The sequence below is a fragment of the Bos javanicus genome, chromosome X (genome assembly GCF_032452875.1).
Source record: "Bos javanicus breed banteng chromosome X, ARS-OSU_banteng_1.0, whole genome shotgun sequence".
NCBI lineage: Eukaryota > Metazoa > Chordata > Mammalia > Artiodactyla > Bovidae > Bos > Bos javanicus.
The window spans coordinates 90,094,872-90,109,483 of record NC_083897.1 but is presented as its reverse complement, the minus strand read 5'-3'; the positions used below and the strand labels follow the sequence as shown (position 1 = coordinate 90,109,483).

The 14,612-nt window shown below is 41.4% G+C and overlaps 1 protein-coding gene across 2 annotated transcripts in view; it reads right to left on the bottom strand.

Annotated features, from left to right (window-relative positions):
* Positions 1-4,110: 4,110 nt before the first annotated feature.
* The window catches only part of CLCN5 (chloride voltage-gated channel 5), a 182,621-nt gene continuing 172,119 nt past the window's right edge, over positions 4,111-14,612 (bottom strand). For both annotated transcript variants that reach the window (XM_061410112.1, XM_061410113.1), the window contains 3 exons: positions 13,235-13,633; positions 12,392-12,608; positions 4,111-10,881 (listed from right to left, as the gene is read on the bottom strand). In XM_061410112.1, the coding sequence (XP_061266096.1) occupies positions 10,791-10,881; positions 12,392-12,608; positions 13,235-13,633 (707 nt within the window). In that variant the 3' untranslated portion in view covers positions 4,111-10,790. The remainder of the gene's footprint in view (positions 10,882-12,391; positions 12,609-13,234; positions 13,634-14,612) is intronic.

Below are 14,612 nucleotides of genomic sequence, written 5' to 3'. Positions count from 1 at the left end.
TGGCAACCCACTCCAGTATCCCTGCCTGGAGTATTCTTGGAGAAGAAAAAGGCAACCCACTCTAGTATTCTTGCCTGGGAAATCCCATGGATTTCAGTCCATGGGGTCTCAAAGGGCTGGACACAACTGAAGTGACTTAGCACAGTCATTTCCTGAATTGACTATTCTCATATATTACCTCATTTAGCTCTCAGGACTGAATGAATAATAATGATGTTTGTATAAAAACAGAAAGTGTTAGTCGTTCCCTCCTCCAGGGATTCTTCCCAACCCAGGGATCAAATCCTGGTCTCCTGCATTGCAGGCAGATTCTTTACCATGTGAGCCACAAGGGAAGCCAACTTATAAACCCTTAGTTTTCTTATCTAGTTTCATTCATTTCAACAGTTTATCATCATTACTCCTTTACAGATGAGATCACAGAGGTCAATCATGACGTGAGTAAGCAGCAGAGCCTGAAATAAACATGCTCTTTGTCACTTACAAAGGGTTGTATGAGATGGTGACTACCAGGTTGTGATTTCAGTATAAATTCTAAGAACTGCTTGTGTGTGAGTAAGAGTGGTGTCCCTGGAAGGTGGGATACATCTAGGGAAGAGATACATCTTCAGGCAAGAAACAGGAACTAAGAAGGCAAGTTTTACACAGGCATCTATCCTACCAACACTGTATTTTTGGAGGTCTTGCTCTGTGCTGTAGCTGGTACTTGGGATACAAGAGTGAACAAGAAGTGGGACAATGAATTCCCCCAGGTGGTACTAAGTTGCTGCCCACAACATTGAAATCTGATAAAGCTTCAGGGTCAGGTGAAACCTGAAATATCCCCATGCATGCTAAGTCGCTCAGTCGTGTCCAACTATTTGTGACCCTATGGACTGTAGCCCGCCAGGCTCCTCTGTCCATGGGATTCTCCAGGCAAGAATACTGGAGTGGGTAGCCATTTCCTCCTCTAGAGGATCTTCCCCACAATATCCCCATATGCTTTTTCAAATACTAGTCTAAGACCTAGCACCAAACCTCCGAGAATCTATATTTTAATACTCATTTCAAATGATTCTGTTGCACAGTCAGGATCAGACAGGTGAGCTCATTGCACATCATGATGGCTTCCTTTTATTTTCCCTGAACTTTTAGATTAAAAGTTCTACCTCCATCTCAGCTGTGCCAGAGAGGTACACTCAGACTAGAATATTAAAAAGGAGTTATCTCCACTATACCCCATGGCCAGTGAGGTAACCAGAAAGATTGTCTCAACAGGAAGGAGAATCTGTGGAACACACAGTCACCCTTTGACATCCACGAGCCCCAATGGAGACTCTTCCTCCAAGGCCAGTTTCCGAAGTCCTGAGTTTTGCTTGATGGAGAAAGGTAGCAATTCCTTTACAGGAAGCCTTTAAGTCCAGGTCCCCTGGGTCCAAATTCTATGCTTTCTTCATTCTACCTGCAGCTTCCTGGATTAGCAATGGGAAGTGTACAGACACAGAACTTGTTCAATCTGACAGCTCAAGGACGCCTAAGGGAACCCAAAAGCCAAAGCTGTCTTTCTCTTACCCTGAATGTTGCTCTCTGCTCAGTCCTATTATTATTTTTGAGAATAAGAATTGTGGTAGTCTGAACTACTACTTGTAGTGGTCTGAACCTCTCTACCCCACGTCCCAGTAGCAATAAGGTGACAGAGCTTGTTACAAGGAAGGGAAGAGAGGAAAGACTGGAGCTGGAGATCCCTCAGGAAGAAGGTGACCACACTTCTTGGTTTTACCAGTATTGCAGACTGGATGTTTGCGTCAACTCCAAATTCATATGTTGAAATCTTAACTCCCAATGTTTTTGGAGGTAGGGCCTTTGGGAGGTGAAGTCAAGAAGATGGGAGCCTGAACATGAACGCAATTAGTGCCCTGATAAAAGGACCCCCGAGAATGTTCTAGCTCTCTTTCTGCCTTGTGAGCATACAACAATTCTGTAGTCTGCTACGCTCTTACCAGAACCTTGCCGTGTCAGCACCCTGATCTCAGACTTCCAGCCTCCAGAACTGTGAGAAATCAATTTCTTTTATTTATAAGCCACTCAGTCTATGGTCATTTGTTATAGCAGCCTGGGCTAACACACCTGGAATAGTCCCAGTATGTGCCTATTGTCCCTGAGTAATTATTACCACCATTCCACTTTCAAAAGGGTCTTAGTCACACTATAAGTTACACGGCCATCCCGTGTAACTTATAGGGACCAGAATCCATATTTCCTCATTGTTTTTAACCTGAGGCACTGCTTCAAAAAAGAAATGATAACTTTCACACATCAGGGCAATAAGCTCCTTAAAGGCAGGGACTGCCATGTAATTGATTTAATAATAAGAAAAGCATAGTTGACTATATGCATTAAAAAGAGAATATCTGATTTGATCTGATCTGATCAACTAAGAAATCTCGGTTGAATCTTGTATTCCCAGCATCTAGCTGTAGATATGAATTAATGCTTCTTGCCCTGCCAACTCTCAGACAGTTCTTTTCTGACCAAACCAGAGCTATACCAGTATTTTAATGATTGCACTGACATCTGGTGGTCATTTCCAGGTTTTTTTTTCTGGGCAGCTCCTGTACTAGATGAATCTGTACCTTGTACTCCATTAAAGCCATTTTTATCTGAGCCCTACAGCAACTAAGACATGACACTCTAATTCACAGCAAGTTGTTGATAGCTGGTAATAGCTGGTTTTTTTCTAAGAAGGTATTTAGATTAGAGGCAGGGATGACGATACGTGTGGCAAGGGCCCAGTAAAATTGTGTGTGTGCATTCCAAGTTGCTTCAGTCACGTATGATTCTTTGTGACCCTATGGACTGTAGCCCACCATGCTCTTCTGTCCATGGGATTCTCCAGGCAAGAATACTGGACAGGATTGCCATGCCCTCCTCCAGGAGATCTCCCCGACCCAGGGATTGAGCCTGCATCTCTTATGTCTCTTGCATTGGCAGGCAGGTTCTTTACCACTAGTGCCAACTGGGAAGAGTAACATCAAAATCTGAAGTTTCCTTGTGAAATTTTAGCCTTATGAAGGAGTTATTCATACATAGAGGCGTCCTTCCTGAAACAATACCAAGCAGGCCAAAGGCATTAAAGTTCTTGGTAGCAACAAGATATCCAGTGTACACCTGTACTGGAGTGGGTGGCCATTTCCTTTTCCAGGGATCTTCCCAACTCAGGGATTGAACCCAGGTCTCCCACATTGCAGGCAGACATTTTACCATCTGAGCCACCAGGGAAGCCCGTACACCAGTGCAGATGTTATCAAATGTCAACGGGAGAAACTGTTAAATGAAAACTTGGACAACACAGTAAACTGTCTTCCTAGTGGTCTAAAAGAGAAAGGGAGGGAGAGGTAAGGAGGAATCAGATTCAGGAAAAATAGAGTGAGAAAGTAGGAAAACCGTGCTTTAAAGGATAGCTTTCCTTTGTTTTCTGGGTTCCAGAGAGATGTGAATAGGAAATGTTTGCACATTCAACCACTTCCCTGAAAAGGCCCACTCCTCAGTCACATAAAAGGGTTTCCCAGAGAAGACATTTTAATCCCAACACACCATAAAGATTATACTACTAGCTCTGCTATTCACTGGAGGAACATTTCCATCACCCATCCCACTCCTTGTAAGAACGGACTGTAGCCAAGAGGCCTAAAACCTTACATCATTAAAAGCTCAAAAAGAGAAAAAATACAGCTCCCAGTTAATCCTCATTTCATCAAGAAAGGATCGCCAGTGTATGAGACAGGAACATTTAAGTAGCCATATTAAAGTATCAGGAATCATTCCAAAAAAACCAAGTGCTCCTCATTTGTGTCCTTGTGGTAAAAAGCATTCAGTTCAGCCTTTCAGTTCTGTCTGACTCTTTGCGACCCCATGGCTTCCCTATCCATCACCAACTCCTGGAGCTTGCTCAAAGTATTACTCAATCTGTAAATCTAACTATTTAATAAATCATTTTAAGAAGTAGGCCAACCAGTAGGAGTTTTCAGGTACCTTTCACACTACCATCCCCCAACCTCCACACTGCAATTTTATGATCAGAAATCAATAGCTACAAAATCGAGGGTCTTCAGAAACACACCAGACACCAAATTGGATAAGGCTGTGCTTTATTACATGCATAATTACAAATCTGTGCTAAGTGAAAAATGTATAAAGCAATGGCGACCTGGGTTTAAGCCACACAGAGAAAGGGCTGGACAATCCCATTAACCCTTCTGCCAAAGTCCATTCCATTGCCTGTAACATGATTGTTTCCATTTCTTACAATTTGCATAGCACTTACTTGTCAAAGTACTTTCCTTTCATTGTCTCAGTTTATCCTCACAACAACCCTGTGAGGTAGGTAGGGCAATTAACACTATCCCCATTTTTCAGATGGGAACACTGAGGCACAGAGCGGTTAAGATCTCGAGGCTAGTTAGTAGAAGCATAGGGAATAGAAACTAGGTCTCCTAACTCCCCAGCTCACAACTTTCCTTTAAAACTATGTTGCTATGCTTGACCAGGGAGCAGAATGAAGTGTGCAGTAAGCCATAGCTTTGGTACAGGCTGTGCCTATGAACAGGGACCAACATCTCTAAAAGTTACAATAAAGCTAAGAAAGTGTGACTAAAGCATTGGCAGCACTCAGATAAATAATTGCTCTGAACAGCTCAGCACCAAGCTTCCTATGGAAACTCAGGCTCTATTAGCTTTGGTTGATTCTAGGGTCTAGACACCTAAGCTACTGCTGATGTCTATAATGTGTATTTAGCTTCATTTGAACTTTTACCAACTCTCAGGAACTAAAATTTTGAGTCAGACAGGTTTTCTTTGGCTACTGCAGTTGAAGCCAGCCCTACAAATGAGCTCACTACAGAGATATTCATAGAATGGTCCATGGGCTGGAACCAGCCCCCCCGATCATCCTGGCCTCACTGGCTCACCCGACAGCTGGTATTTTTCCCACAGCCAGAAATGACTGGAGGTTAAGAAGAGGAGGCTGGCCTTGGTCAAATGAAGAAGAATCACCATAATTACATCAATGGCATCCCTAGGTGACATGACCAGGTGCTGTTCATCAGGCTTAACTCCTTTCTGGCCTGTACCTGGTTAACAGCATAGCTTCAAAAGACAGTTTAAAAGAACAAAATATTAAACACACTATATATATATTTTTTACCTAGAATGAATTCAATTTATAATCACTACATAGTCCCAAGGGACCAAATATATAATAAAAAAGTAAATATTTATTAAAATCTGAGGAGTAAAAAGGCAGGACAAGGGGAAAGAGAGAGAATAAGGGATAAAGTAAAATGGAGGAGGAGGAGCACTGTTGAAGGACCATATAGTTGAGGTACAGTCAGAAAGATAATGAGGCTAAACATCCCCACCCTGACAAAATCAACCCAGGCCACTCCCTCACCTTCATTCTGCCAAGAGGCATTACACTCATCAAGTTCTAGATCGCCTCTGACTTTCAACAGATTTGGACTAGTAATAGATGAGAATAACATTTAGCAATGAATATTTCACATGTCTGCATAGAGATGCTAAAGCCCAGGACACTGCCAGCAGGTATCACTGGCTTTAGCCCCTAAAGCAGAGCAAAGCCCTGTTGGCTCCATCAACTCAGAAGTCATTCTCTACTCTCAGAATGATCCTCTCCCTCTTCCAAGGTCCATATTCAAAACAATACACTTATAACACATGATAAAATTTTGAATTTAGGGCATGGCAGGGAGGAGACAGAAACAGAGAGACAGGGGCAGACAGGAGAGAGGAGGAGAGGCAGAGATCATTTATTTAAACCCTAACATTTTATACTACCACACGCCTTTTCCCCTTAAAAGGCTGAACTTTAGGCAAGGCATTCATTCAATGAGTGTGCACACAGAGGCTGAAGACCTTTTGGCAGGAACTTAAGAGGTAGGAATTTATGACTGCAGGATTGAACTGGATGACCTGATAGGTTCCATCCAAGAAATGCAAACTCCACACATCACAGACTTTCCTTCTTTCTTGGGTGATTTGGCAAAATAAGATTACATGGTGGAAAACCAATTTTGCTCCCTATGTCACTTCAAAACTTTGCCCAGATGCAGATGTTTAGAAATGAGATTGTGACCAGCAAACATTTGGGGAGTGACCTGAAGTTGCTAACACCTACTAGTCCAAGAAAGTCTCCCCTTGGGGCAAGCAATCAAAATTGAGGCAGAGCACAGTTGAGTGGTTGCCACAGGTCTACTACACCAATTTCAGTTCAAATTTACAAAGCTCCCTGAGCTCTGAGACACCGTCACTTTTTTCTTTTTAATATAGAATAAGCATATACCAAGGAGGCTAACGACATAGATTTTTAAAGAATTTTTCTATCAAAATTCAAGATAATCTACCAAAAGCTTATCATTTAGGCAATGGCAGGAGACGCGGCCCTCCTCCATGAGCAGATGTCTGGTCTTGGGTCAGCCCTCTCCATAAAAGTAGACTGCCTCCAACCAAATGCTGCTTTGAGCCTCTATGTTGTTTGGAAAGCCTGCTCTTTCAGCGACTACTAACTATTCTCCCCTTGAGGCACATAATTAAGCAGTTTAATAAATGTCAGGGTGTTTGGCTTGGAGCATGGAATGACCTTCCTCCCACCATCTTACAAGAACTCATATATTTTCTTACTAGGGTTTTTTCACTACCATAACTTTCCACCCTCTCTCCAAAGGGAATCCAGGTAATTCCAGAGGTGGTTTAAAAAAAAAATCAAGATTGTAGGACACTTAAATTCAGACCACATATTTAGACATCTTTTACTCACCATTCCACCTCCCCTTTACTTTCTAAACTCTTAATTTTTCTCAGGGTTTTCAAGAGCTCAATACTCTATGTACCACCATGAAAGACACTCTCCTGCTTTCTCTGAACAGAGAGTGGCCTGCATATGGTTCTGATCTGATGAAAGTAAAACAGCTTCTCACAATACAATGTGGTCCATCACCAGTAAGTACTTTAGCAATATAAAACACACTGGCCATTTCAAAATTTCAATAACTGTCTTGACTATCATTTATTAAATATTCAACCTCAAAAACTGCACTCCTTATGATTAAAAAAACAAAACCAAAAGATATCATGGGGTATACTCACCACCTAACTAAACAAACCAAGGTCAGGACCCAACCAGGACAGTTGATTCAAATACTTAAAACATACAGTGGTGATTACTTTCCCTGTTGGACTCTATTGCACGTTGTTTTTAAAAAATGTATTTGCTCCTCCCCTCCACCTGAATAGGTTCATAAATTCATAGTTAAGAATTACTTCACAGTCTTAGACCACACAAAGTCCCCGTTAATTTATCATTCTTGTGGTCAAGCACAATTGAAGACTTGATAGAGAAATTGATGCTGTTCTCTGCTCTTTCTGTAAAGGGTTCAGATTCAGTCTCTGGTGTCCAAACAACTGAACTCCTTTGCAGTTCAAGCAGCAAACAGATTGACTGCTCTGCCAGCTGGCACATCCAAAGCACTGTCAATGTCGGATTATCCACCAGAGGACATGGGCTCTGTGGATTATACCACCTCTACTCCAGCTGGGCTGAGCCAGAAGGACACTGGAGCCAGAAAAGAGGAGAGTGTCTGAACTAACAGAAATGATCTTAAAAGTGGCCATGACTTTGCATGTTCAGTCAGTTCCCTGCTTCTGCCAATGGTATATCTAAACATGCCTCAGCTTTATTCCAGTTTCTTTAATTCTTTACACTGAAGATCTGAAGATACAAAATATAGCTGTTAGATTTTTAAAAATCTAGCCTCTCAGAAAAAAATCTAGACACTCATTCCCTTCATGGCTGGATGCCTACAGATATTTTGCTTTGGAAAACCCTCTCTCGAAGTGCTTATTGGCATTATTTTATAAATCCTTCCCTTGTGTTGGGAAATTTTCTCTCAATACCAGAATAGACTGGTCTCCCAGTCTTTTGCCACTGAGGTATTTGACCATTTCTGGCTACTAACAGACCTCCCTATATCAGCTCTGTTGGTTTAATGATGTCTAACTGCTGAATTGGCAGTGGCAGAAAGAACATTTTCCTTTGCCTCAAGATAAGAAACTCTGAATGTTAAGGTGCTGAGCTAGCAGTCTAGCAGGGAGCGCTACCACAATTAGCCAAACTTTGAGCCAAACCATAGGACTGGACATATAATGGATATCATAAACTACAGGTACTTTTAGCATATAGTTACAAGGATTCCTGAGAAGCTGAGGTTAATGAATGAGATTTACTAGGAGTGAGGTATCAAAGGGATGTTTTTCTCTGGAGGGCCAATCAGTGCTTAGCATCTAGAAAGTACACCTTGGCACAGTATTATCTGATTTCTTGAATTTATTCTCTGAAGTAGCACCTGAACACTGGCTCATCTGTTTCAAATCAAAAACAGAGCCTAGAAGAAACACAAAGGCAAACTTACATACCCTCCATATCACCGCTGCCCTAAGAAATGTGACCAAACCTTTGACTGTCATCAAATACCAGAAATATTAACATTTCCTGTTTTGCAAACTTTAGTTGGACGGCTGATAAGAAGAGATAGGTAGTGAACCAGAAGTACACACAGAAGAACTTTGACTACTGCACAACAGATGTGGTGGTAGGGCAAATAGCCACATCTCTTTTGAGGGAATCAGTGGCAAAGAAGGGACAAATGACCTACTTGTCCCTTGTGAAGTTACTGAGTCATGACTATACTGTAATAAAACCTAGGGAGGATCTTTTCTTTTTCATTACAATGCTAGAGTGTTATATTTAAAGGGAAAGCTCTGGTGACTGCCTTGATACTTTAAAGCTAAAAATCAAAATAAGCCTTGGCTCCCTAGTTCTGGGCAATAAAAGAATTTCAGATTTTGGAAACATAAGAACTAGGGGTAAAAAATCCTAGACTCAGAGATCGGCAACTTTTAAAATGAGGTACACTGAGGTGCTTGAACAGAGGAGACAGAGGGTAGGAAAGGCTATGCTGAATGACTGCTGATTCTAGGCTGGAAGGATGGTGGGAAGCACTGGGAACAGACTTGGAAAATGGGAAAGGTTCAGCTCTCTCCCCTAGCATTTGAGTCTCACTGCTGTGGGCATCAGCGTGGGAATGGAGGTATGGCAGTAGCTACTGGACTATAGAGCAAAGCAAATGGCTGCGTGTTGCCTCTCTGGTCCATGGGCTATAAGCTTCTGGAGGCTGGGTTTACAATTTAGCTCCAGGAGTTATCTTTTTGTAATAGGAATGATTAACTGGGCACAGTGCTCAATCCCAAAGAGAGGACTCAGGACTAAGGCATGGAAAAGGGAGAAGAATGGAGGGGAAACAACAGCATGTGGGTAAACATGTAGAAAACGTAGTTGGAATGATGGTGGTGGCTCTGTAGCTCCACCGGGTGTCCCTAGATGTTTTCTACTGCAGTAGAGGTGGTAGGAAATCGAGACAGGCACCTTTTCAATTGGATACAAGCACCTTAGGTGTCACCAGGCCTTGTCCACACCCCTGGGTCTCAGGATGGTTCTGCATTTTATTTAGAAGTCTAAGAAGCCTCAAGGGAGTCAGAGCTGCCTATCCTGTTCCAATGCCTTGAATATATCTGAAAGTACTCCCAAGCCTAAATTCACCATCATGGGGAAAACACTGGCCTGTTAAATGTACTTAACACTGGGAAGACGCAAGAGTGCCCAGTCATTTTAGTACTGGTGGTTGTTACGAAGGAATGCATGAAAACACAGATACAGCTTGGAATCTTCCCTGGTTTACCAGTATGCAGTCTAGATTTGGTTCCCTTTACTGCTCTTCTATATTCCAGAAGCCGAAAGCACCATCACTCATGGAGGTGGCATCTGGGTAAGAGGATTAGTTGGGACCTCACAAAAATGTGAAAGACCTAGTCATTGACTTTGCTTAGAACTTTACTAATCATTTCAAGGAAGCTGGAGAAATCATTCCTTGTTACTAACAAATTCATGGCCAAGTCTTTGTCTACTAGCTAACAAAGACCACCTGGAAAAATTAGCCTATTTGCAGACAAGGAGAAAATTCTATAACTTATCTTTGTGCACGTCAAAAAAGAGTACCAGGAACAAGCAAGCTATAAAAGTTAATCTCTTTAAATTCACTTAGAGGAGATTAACCAAAGCAGCATTGTCTTATAATCAGACATTAAAATTAACATATACATAAACACACGAAACTAATAATGCTAAATACTGTAACAGGAACAAGATAATATTTGAACTGAATTCACAGTCTGGAAAATACCATTACTATTTTCCTTCTGGCTTTCCTTCCTGTGGCTGGAAAAGCAAAGCCCCTTAGTTTACACTTCATTTTCCACCAATGACAGTTAAGAGTCCAAAAAAGTGACTTTTTCATGAGCTTCCTGCAGGCTATAGGTCAGGACATCTGGAATTTTTCTTGCATAGTTTTCAGTGATTGCATATTGGCTAACAATTATGTCTTAAATTAAAAAAATCTTTAAATAAAAAGAAAGAAAAGAATTAAATCATAGCAATCTTGTTTACTCTTTCATGAAATCTTCCTAATGCAATATCACAGAAGCCTAATAGAATTTTCTCCTAAAGAGAAGAATAATTTCCAGAGATTACGTAGTGCAACTGGTTAATTTGCAGGAAAGAGACAACACACTGATATAACTTCACCACCCAAATGTAGGAAATGTGTTTTGGGTACCCAGTTAATAAAATATATCCATGGTCTGCAATGTCCTTCCTGTTTTATATCCAGTACAACCCTGTGATTCTAGTTGAAGAGAATGGAATCAGGATCTTGGTTCGCCATCTGCGCTATATGCTTTAGCACATCCTTTTTGGTAATGATCCCAAGCAATCGCCTAAAAGATAAAACAAGACAACAAACAAAAATCAATCTGTAGCTAAAATAAAATTCACAAAGGTGACACTTTTCCTCCTCAGTCGTTTTCAACTTCGTCTTTGAACACAATTTGCACTTATAGAATGATAACAGGACTAGATTACATATACCAGGTAAATGGACCAATGCATGGGTCCCTTTAAGCATTACTTCCTCTAGGTGTTAAGTCCTGCTATTTCCTGTGTATATTACTCTCTATATATACAAGTCTTACCTTTCATAACCCAGTTCAAACGTCCCTTTTCCAGAACACCTTTTCTGATCCTATGAACCAGAACTAATTGTGCCCTCCTCCTAGGAAGAGTATGTTCTGTGCACATCTCTTCTGTAGCATTTGTTCAGTTTGCTCTGTTATCAGCTTCCCTATAACACTGCATACTCCCTGAGGGCAGAGGGTAGTCTCTTTGATTTCTGTCTCTCCCCAGAATCTAGTGGAATATGTTCTTACATGAAGTTCAGATTTAGTTAAGATTGAATGAACCAGTTAGGGAAAGTCCCCTTACTGATTTCAATTCTGCAAGACATCTGTTACATTATTCAGAAATTTTAGAGGGTGAAATTCTTATATAATCACTAGATTAACATTACCATGCTCACACAAACACACACACACATACACACACACAAAAACCCACCCTTCTCCTCAACCTGCTTTTTTGTTTCCCAATAAAAATAACATGGCTTCCTTTACTTGATAAGAAATATCTCAGAAAGAAAGAGCCTTAGCCATGGGAGTCAGAAGACTTGTGTTTAAAGCCTACCTCAACTAGACATCAACTGGGGCGTCCTTGTGCAAATCTTTAAACCTCACTGGAACTTGGTTTTCTCACCAGTAAATAATAACGATGAAGGTATTGTAAGGACGAAATAACACACACATACTACCTGCTGCTGCTGCTAAGTCGCTTCAGTCATATCCGACTCTGTGCGACCCCATAGACGGCAGCCCACCAGGCTCCCCCGTCCCTGGGATTATCCAGGCAAGAACACTGGAGTGGGTTGCCATTTCCTTCTCCAGTGCATGAAAGTGAAAAGTGAAAGTGAAGTCGCTCTGTCATGTCTGACTCTGTGCAACCCCATGGACCGCAGCCCACCAGGCTCCTCCGTCCATGGGATTTTCCAAGCAAGAGTACTGGAGTGGGGTGCCATTGCCTTCTCCGACATATACTACCTAGTACCATTTAAATTTCAGTGCTGCCTGTTCTTAAGAACATAGTATTTCCTTTGTAGGGGAGGAACTGAGTTATTTATAATATGCAACCAGCAGTTCACATCTCTCAAACCCACTATCCTCCCCAAACATCTTCTCTATTATGACAGTGAGAGAAACATATCCATCTTCATCTCAGAGTTTCCAAAAGGTCTATAAGTGCTACTAATGTTCATGTGAGCTGGGCTTTTCTTTCTTTCATCTCTCTACGTTCTCTTTCTTCCCCTAACCCAATCTGATTTCACCAACGAGCTCTCACCCATTGTGTGTAACCAGGCACTGCCGCAGTCCCAGCTTGCGGAAGATATCCACCACAATCTCCATGGGCGTAAGGTCAGTCACAGTGAAGGGGCTGAGATCCAGGATGTTCCGAAGCTTGAGGGTAGGTGGGGTGTATGGTGGCACTGGAGGAGAATGTTCAGTGAAATAAATGACGGAAGTGCTCACAACTCCATCCTGTTTTTTTCGAGCATTTTCTATTGGAAAAAAGTAGGGGGAAAAAGTTAAAAAAGAAGGACTAATTCTATCCTTCTGGCCCCTAACCAGTCCCCTCTCCCTTCTGTCTTCCCCATTTCATGCATGCATGCTTATTTATTGTATAGTTGATATACAATGTTGTGCTATTTTGAGGTCTACAGCAAAATGATTCTGTTCTATGGGCTTCCCTGGTGGCTCAAATGGTAAAGAATCCACCCACAATGTGGGAAACCTGGGTTCAATCCCCGAGTTGGGAAGCTCCCCTGGAGAAGGGAATGGCTACCCACTCCAGCATTCTGGCCTGGAGAATTCCACGGACAGAGGAGGCAGGCTAGAGTCCGTGTGGTTGCAAAGCGTCAGACATGATTGAGCAACTTTCACATGCACACACACATATAAACATATATATATGTTGTTTGTCAGATTCTTTTCCATTACAGGTGATTATAAGATACTGAGTACAGTTCCCTGTGCGATACAGCAGGTCCTTGTTGGTCATCTATTTTATATATAGTAGTGTGTGTCTGTTAATCCCAATCTCCTAATTTACCCCTCCCCTCCCCTCACGCATATTTATTTATTATTTCTATAGTGGACCTCCTTGTCCCCTTTATGAAATCCTTACCAATTGAAATAATGAGGTCTCTTCGGAGGACAAAACCCACAAGTCTTTGGGACTCCCGGGACACCACCACTGGGAAGCCACTGTAAGTTGTTTCACTGATTATGGTCTCTACATCTTCCACAGTCATACTGTCCTGAGTAAGGACAGTCAACAAAGGATCATTTCTCCGGGGTTTCATCACATCCATTGCCAGGGTCTTATGAGCAAACTCTTCTTTGGCTTCAAGAAAGGGGTACCCATTGAGACGGATGTGGGCATCATAGATGCCCTCCCGCCCAAGAGCATCCGCCACCCACTTGCTTGTCATAGCTGCAGCCATCAGAGGCACAATGTATTCCAAGCCACCAGTTAATTCAAACATTATGACAACAAGAGAAACGGTCATCCGAGTCACCCCACCTGCAAAAATAGACAACAGGCTACTTAGTGAAGGCAGGAAAAGTATAGGATTCATTACAGTTATGGGCCTTTCACAGGCCCCATCCAGAAAAAGTTACTTACCAGAAACATCACTAAAAGGAGGCCCTTGCCTACAACTGCATAGACTCCTGCAACTGCATTCAAACAAGTTTACAATGGACAGGAGTCACACTTCTCAAAATAACCTCTACAAAAGATACCTCCTTCACTCTTTTTTCATTTGTTTATTGCTCCCCACCAACTCCCAATTATAAAAGTAATAGCATAAGATGTCTATGATTTGTATAAAACCACAGACATGAGAGGTTCTCTGGGACATGCAGGCCCACTGTAGAATAATTGCAAACTATATATATGTTTAAAGTATATAAAGGAAAGTCTTACCTGTAAACTCACTGCCTAGAAATATGCTGAGTAAAAATTTCAAGTGACTTTTTTTCAAAAACATATGTTTTTATATAGATGAATTTGTATTATGTTTAAATTCCCCACCATGCCTTTTCTCCTAACTTTATGTTAGGAATACTTTGCATATTAGTACAAATTTATTTAAATTGTATTTAAAAATATTAAACATATTAGCATCACATTCAGTGGCTCCATGGTATAGCATTATATGGATGTACCATAATTTATTTAACCAGTCCCTTATTGCACTTTTAGGTTGATTACAGTTATTTGCTATTACACATAATACCATGATGAACATTCTTGTGTAGGTATTTTTGTCCAAATTTCTGGTTTCTTCCTCAATATGACAGGATTTGAGAGAATTCCTCTCCAAGGGGAGGAATGGAGATATATGGTAAAGAATGCCTTCTTAAAGCACTTGAAAATGGCAAACCCAACAAGAAATGGATAGTTTTTTGTTTTTTTTTAACCTACAGTCAGTTATATATAGTATAACTCATCTTTATAATGCCACCTGGGGAGCAATTTCTTTGAAACCAATGCAAAC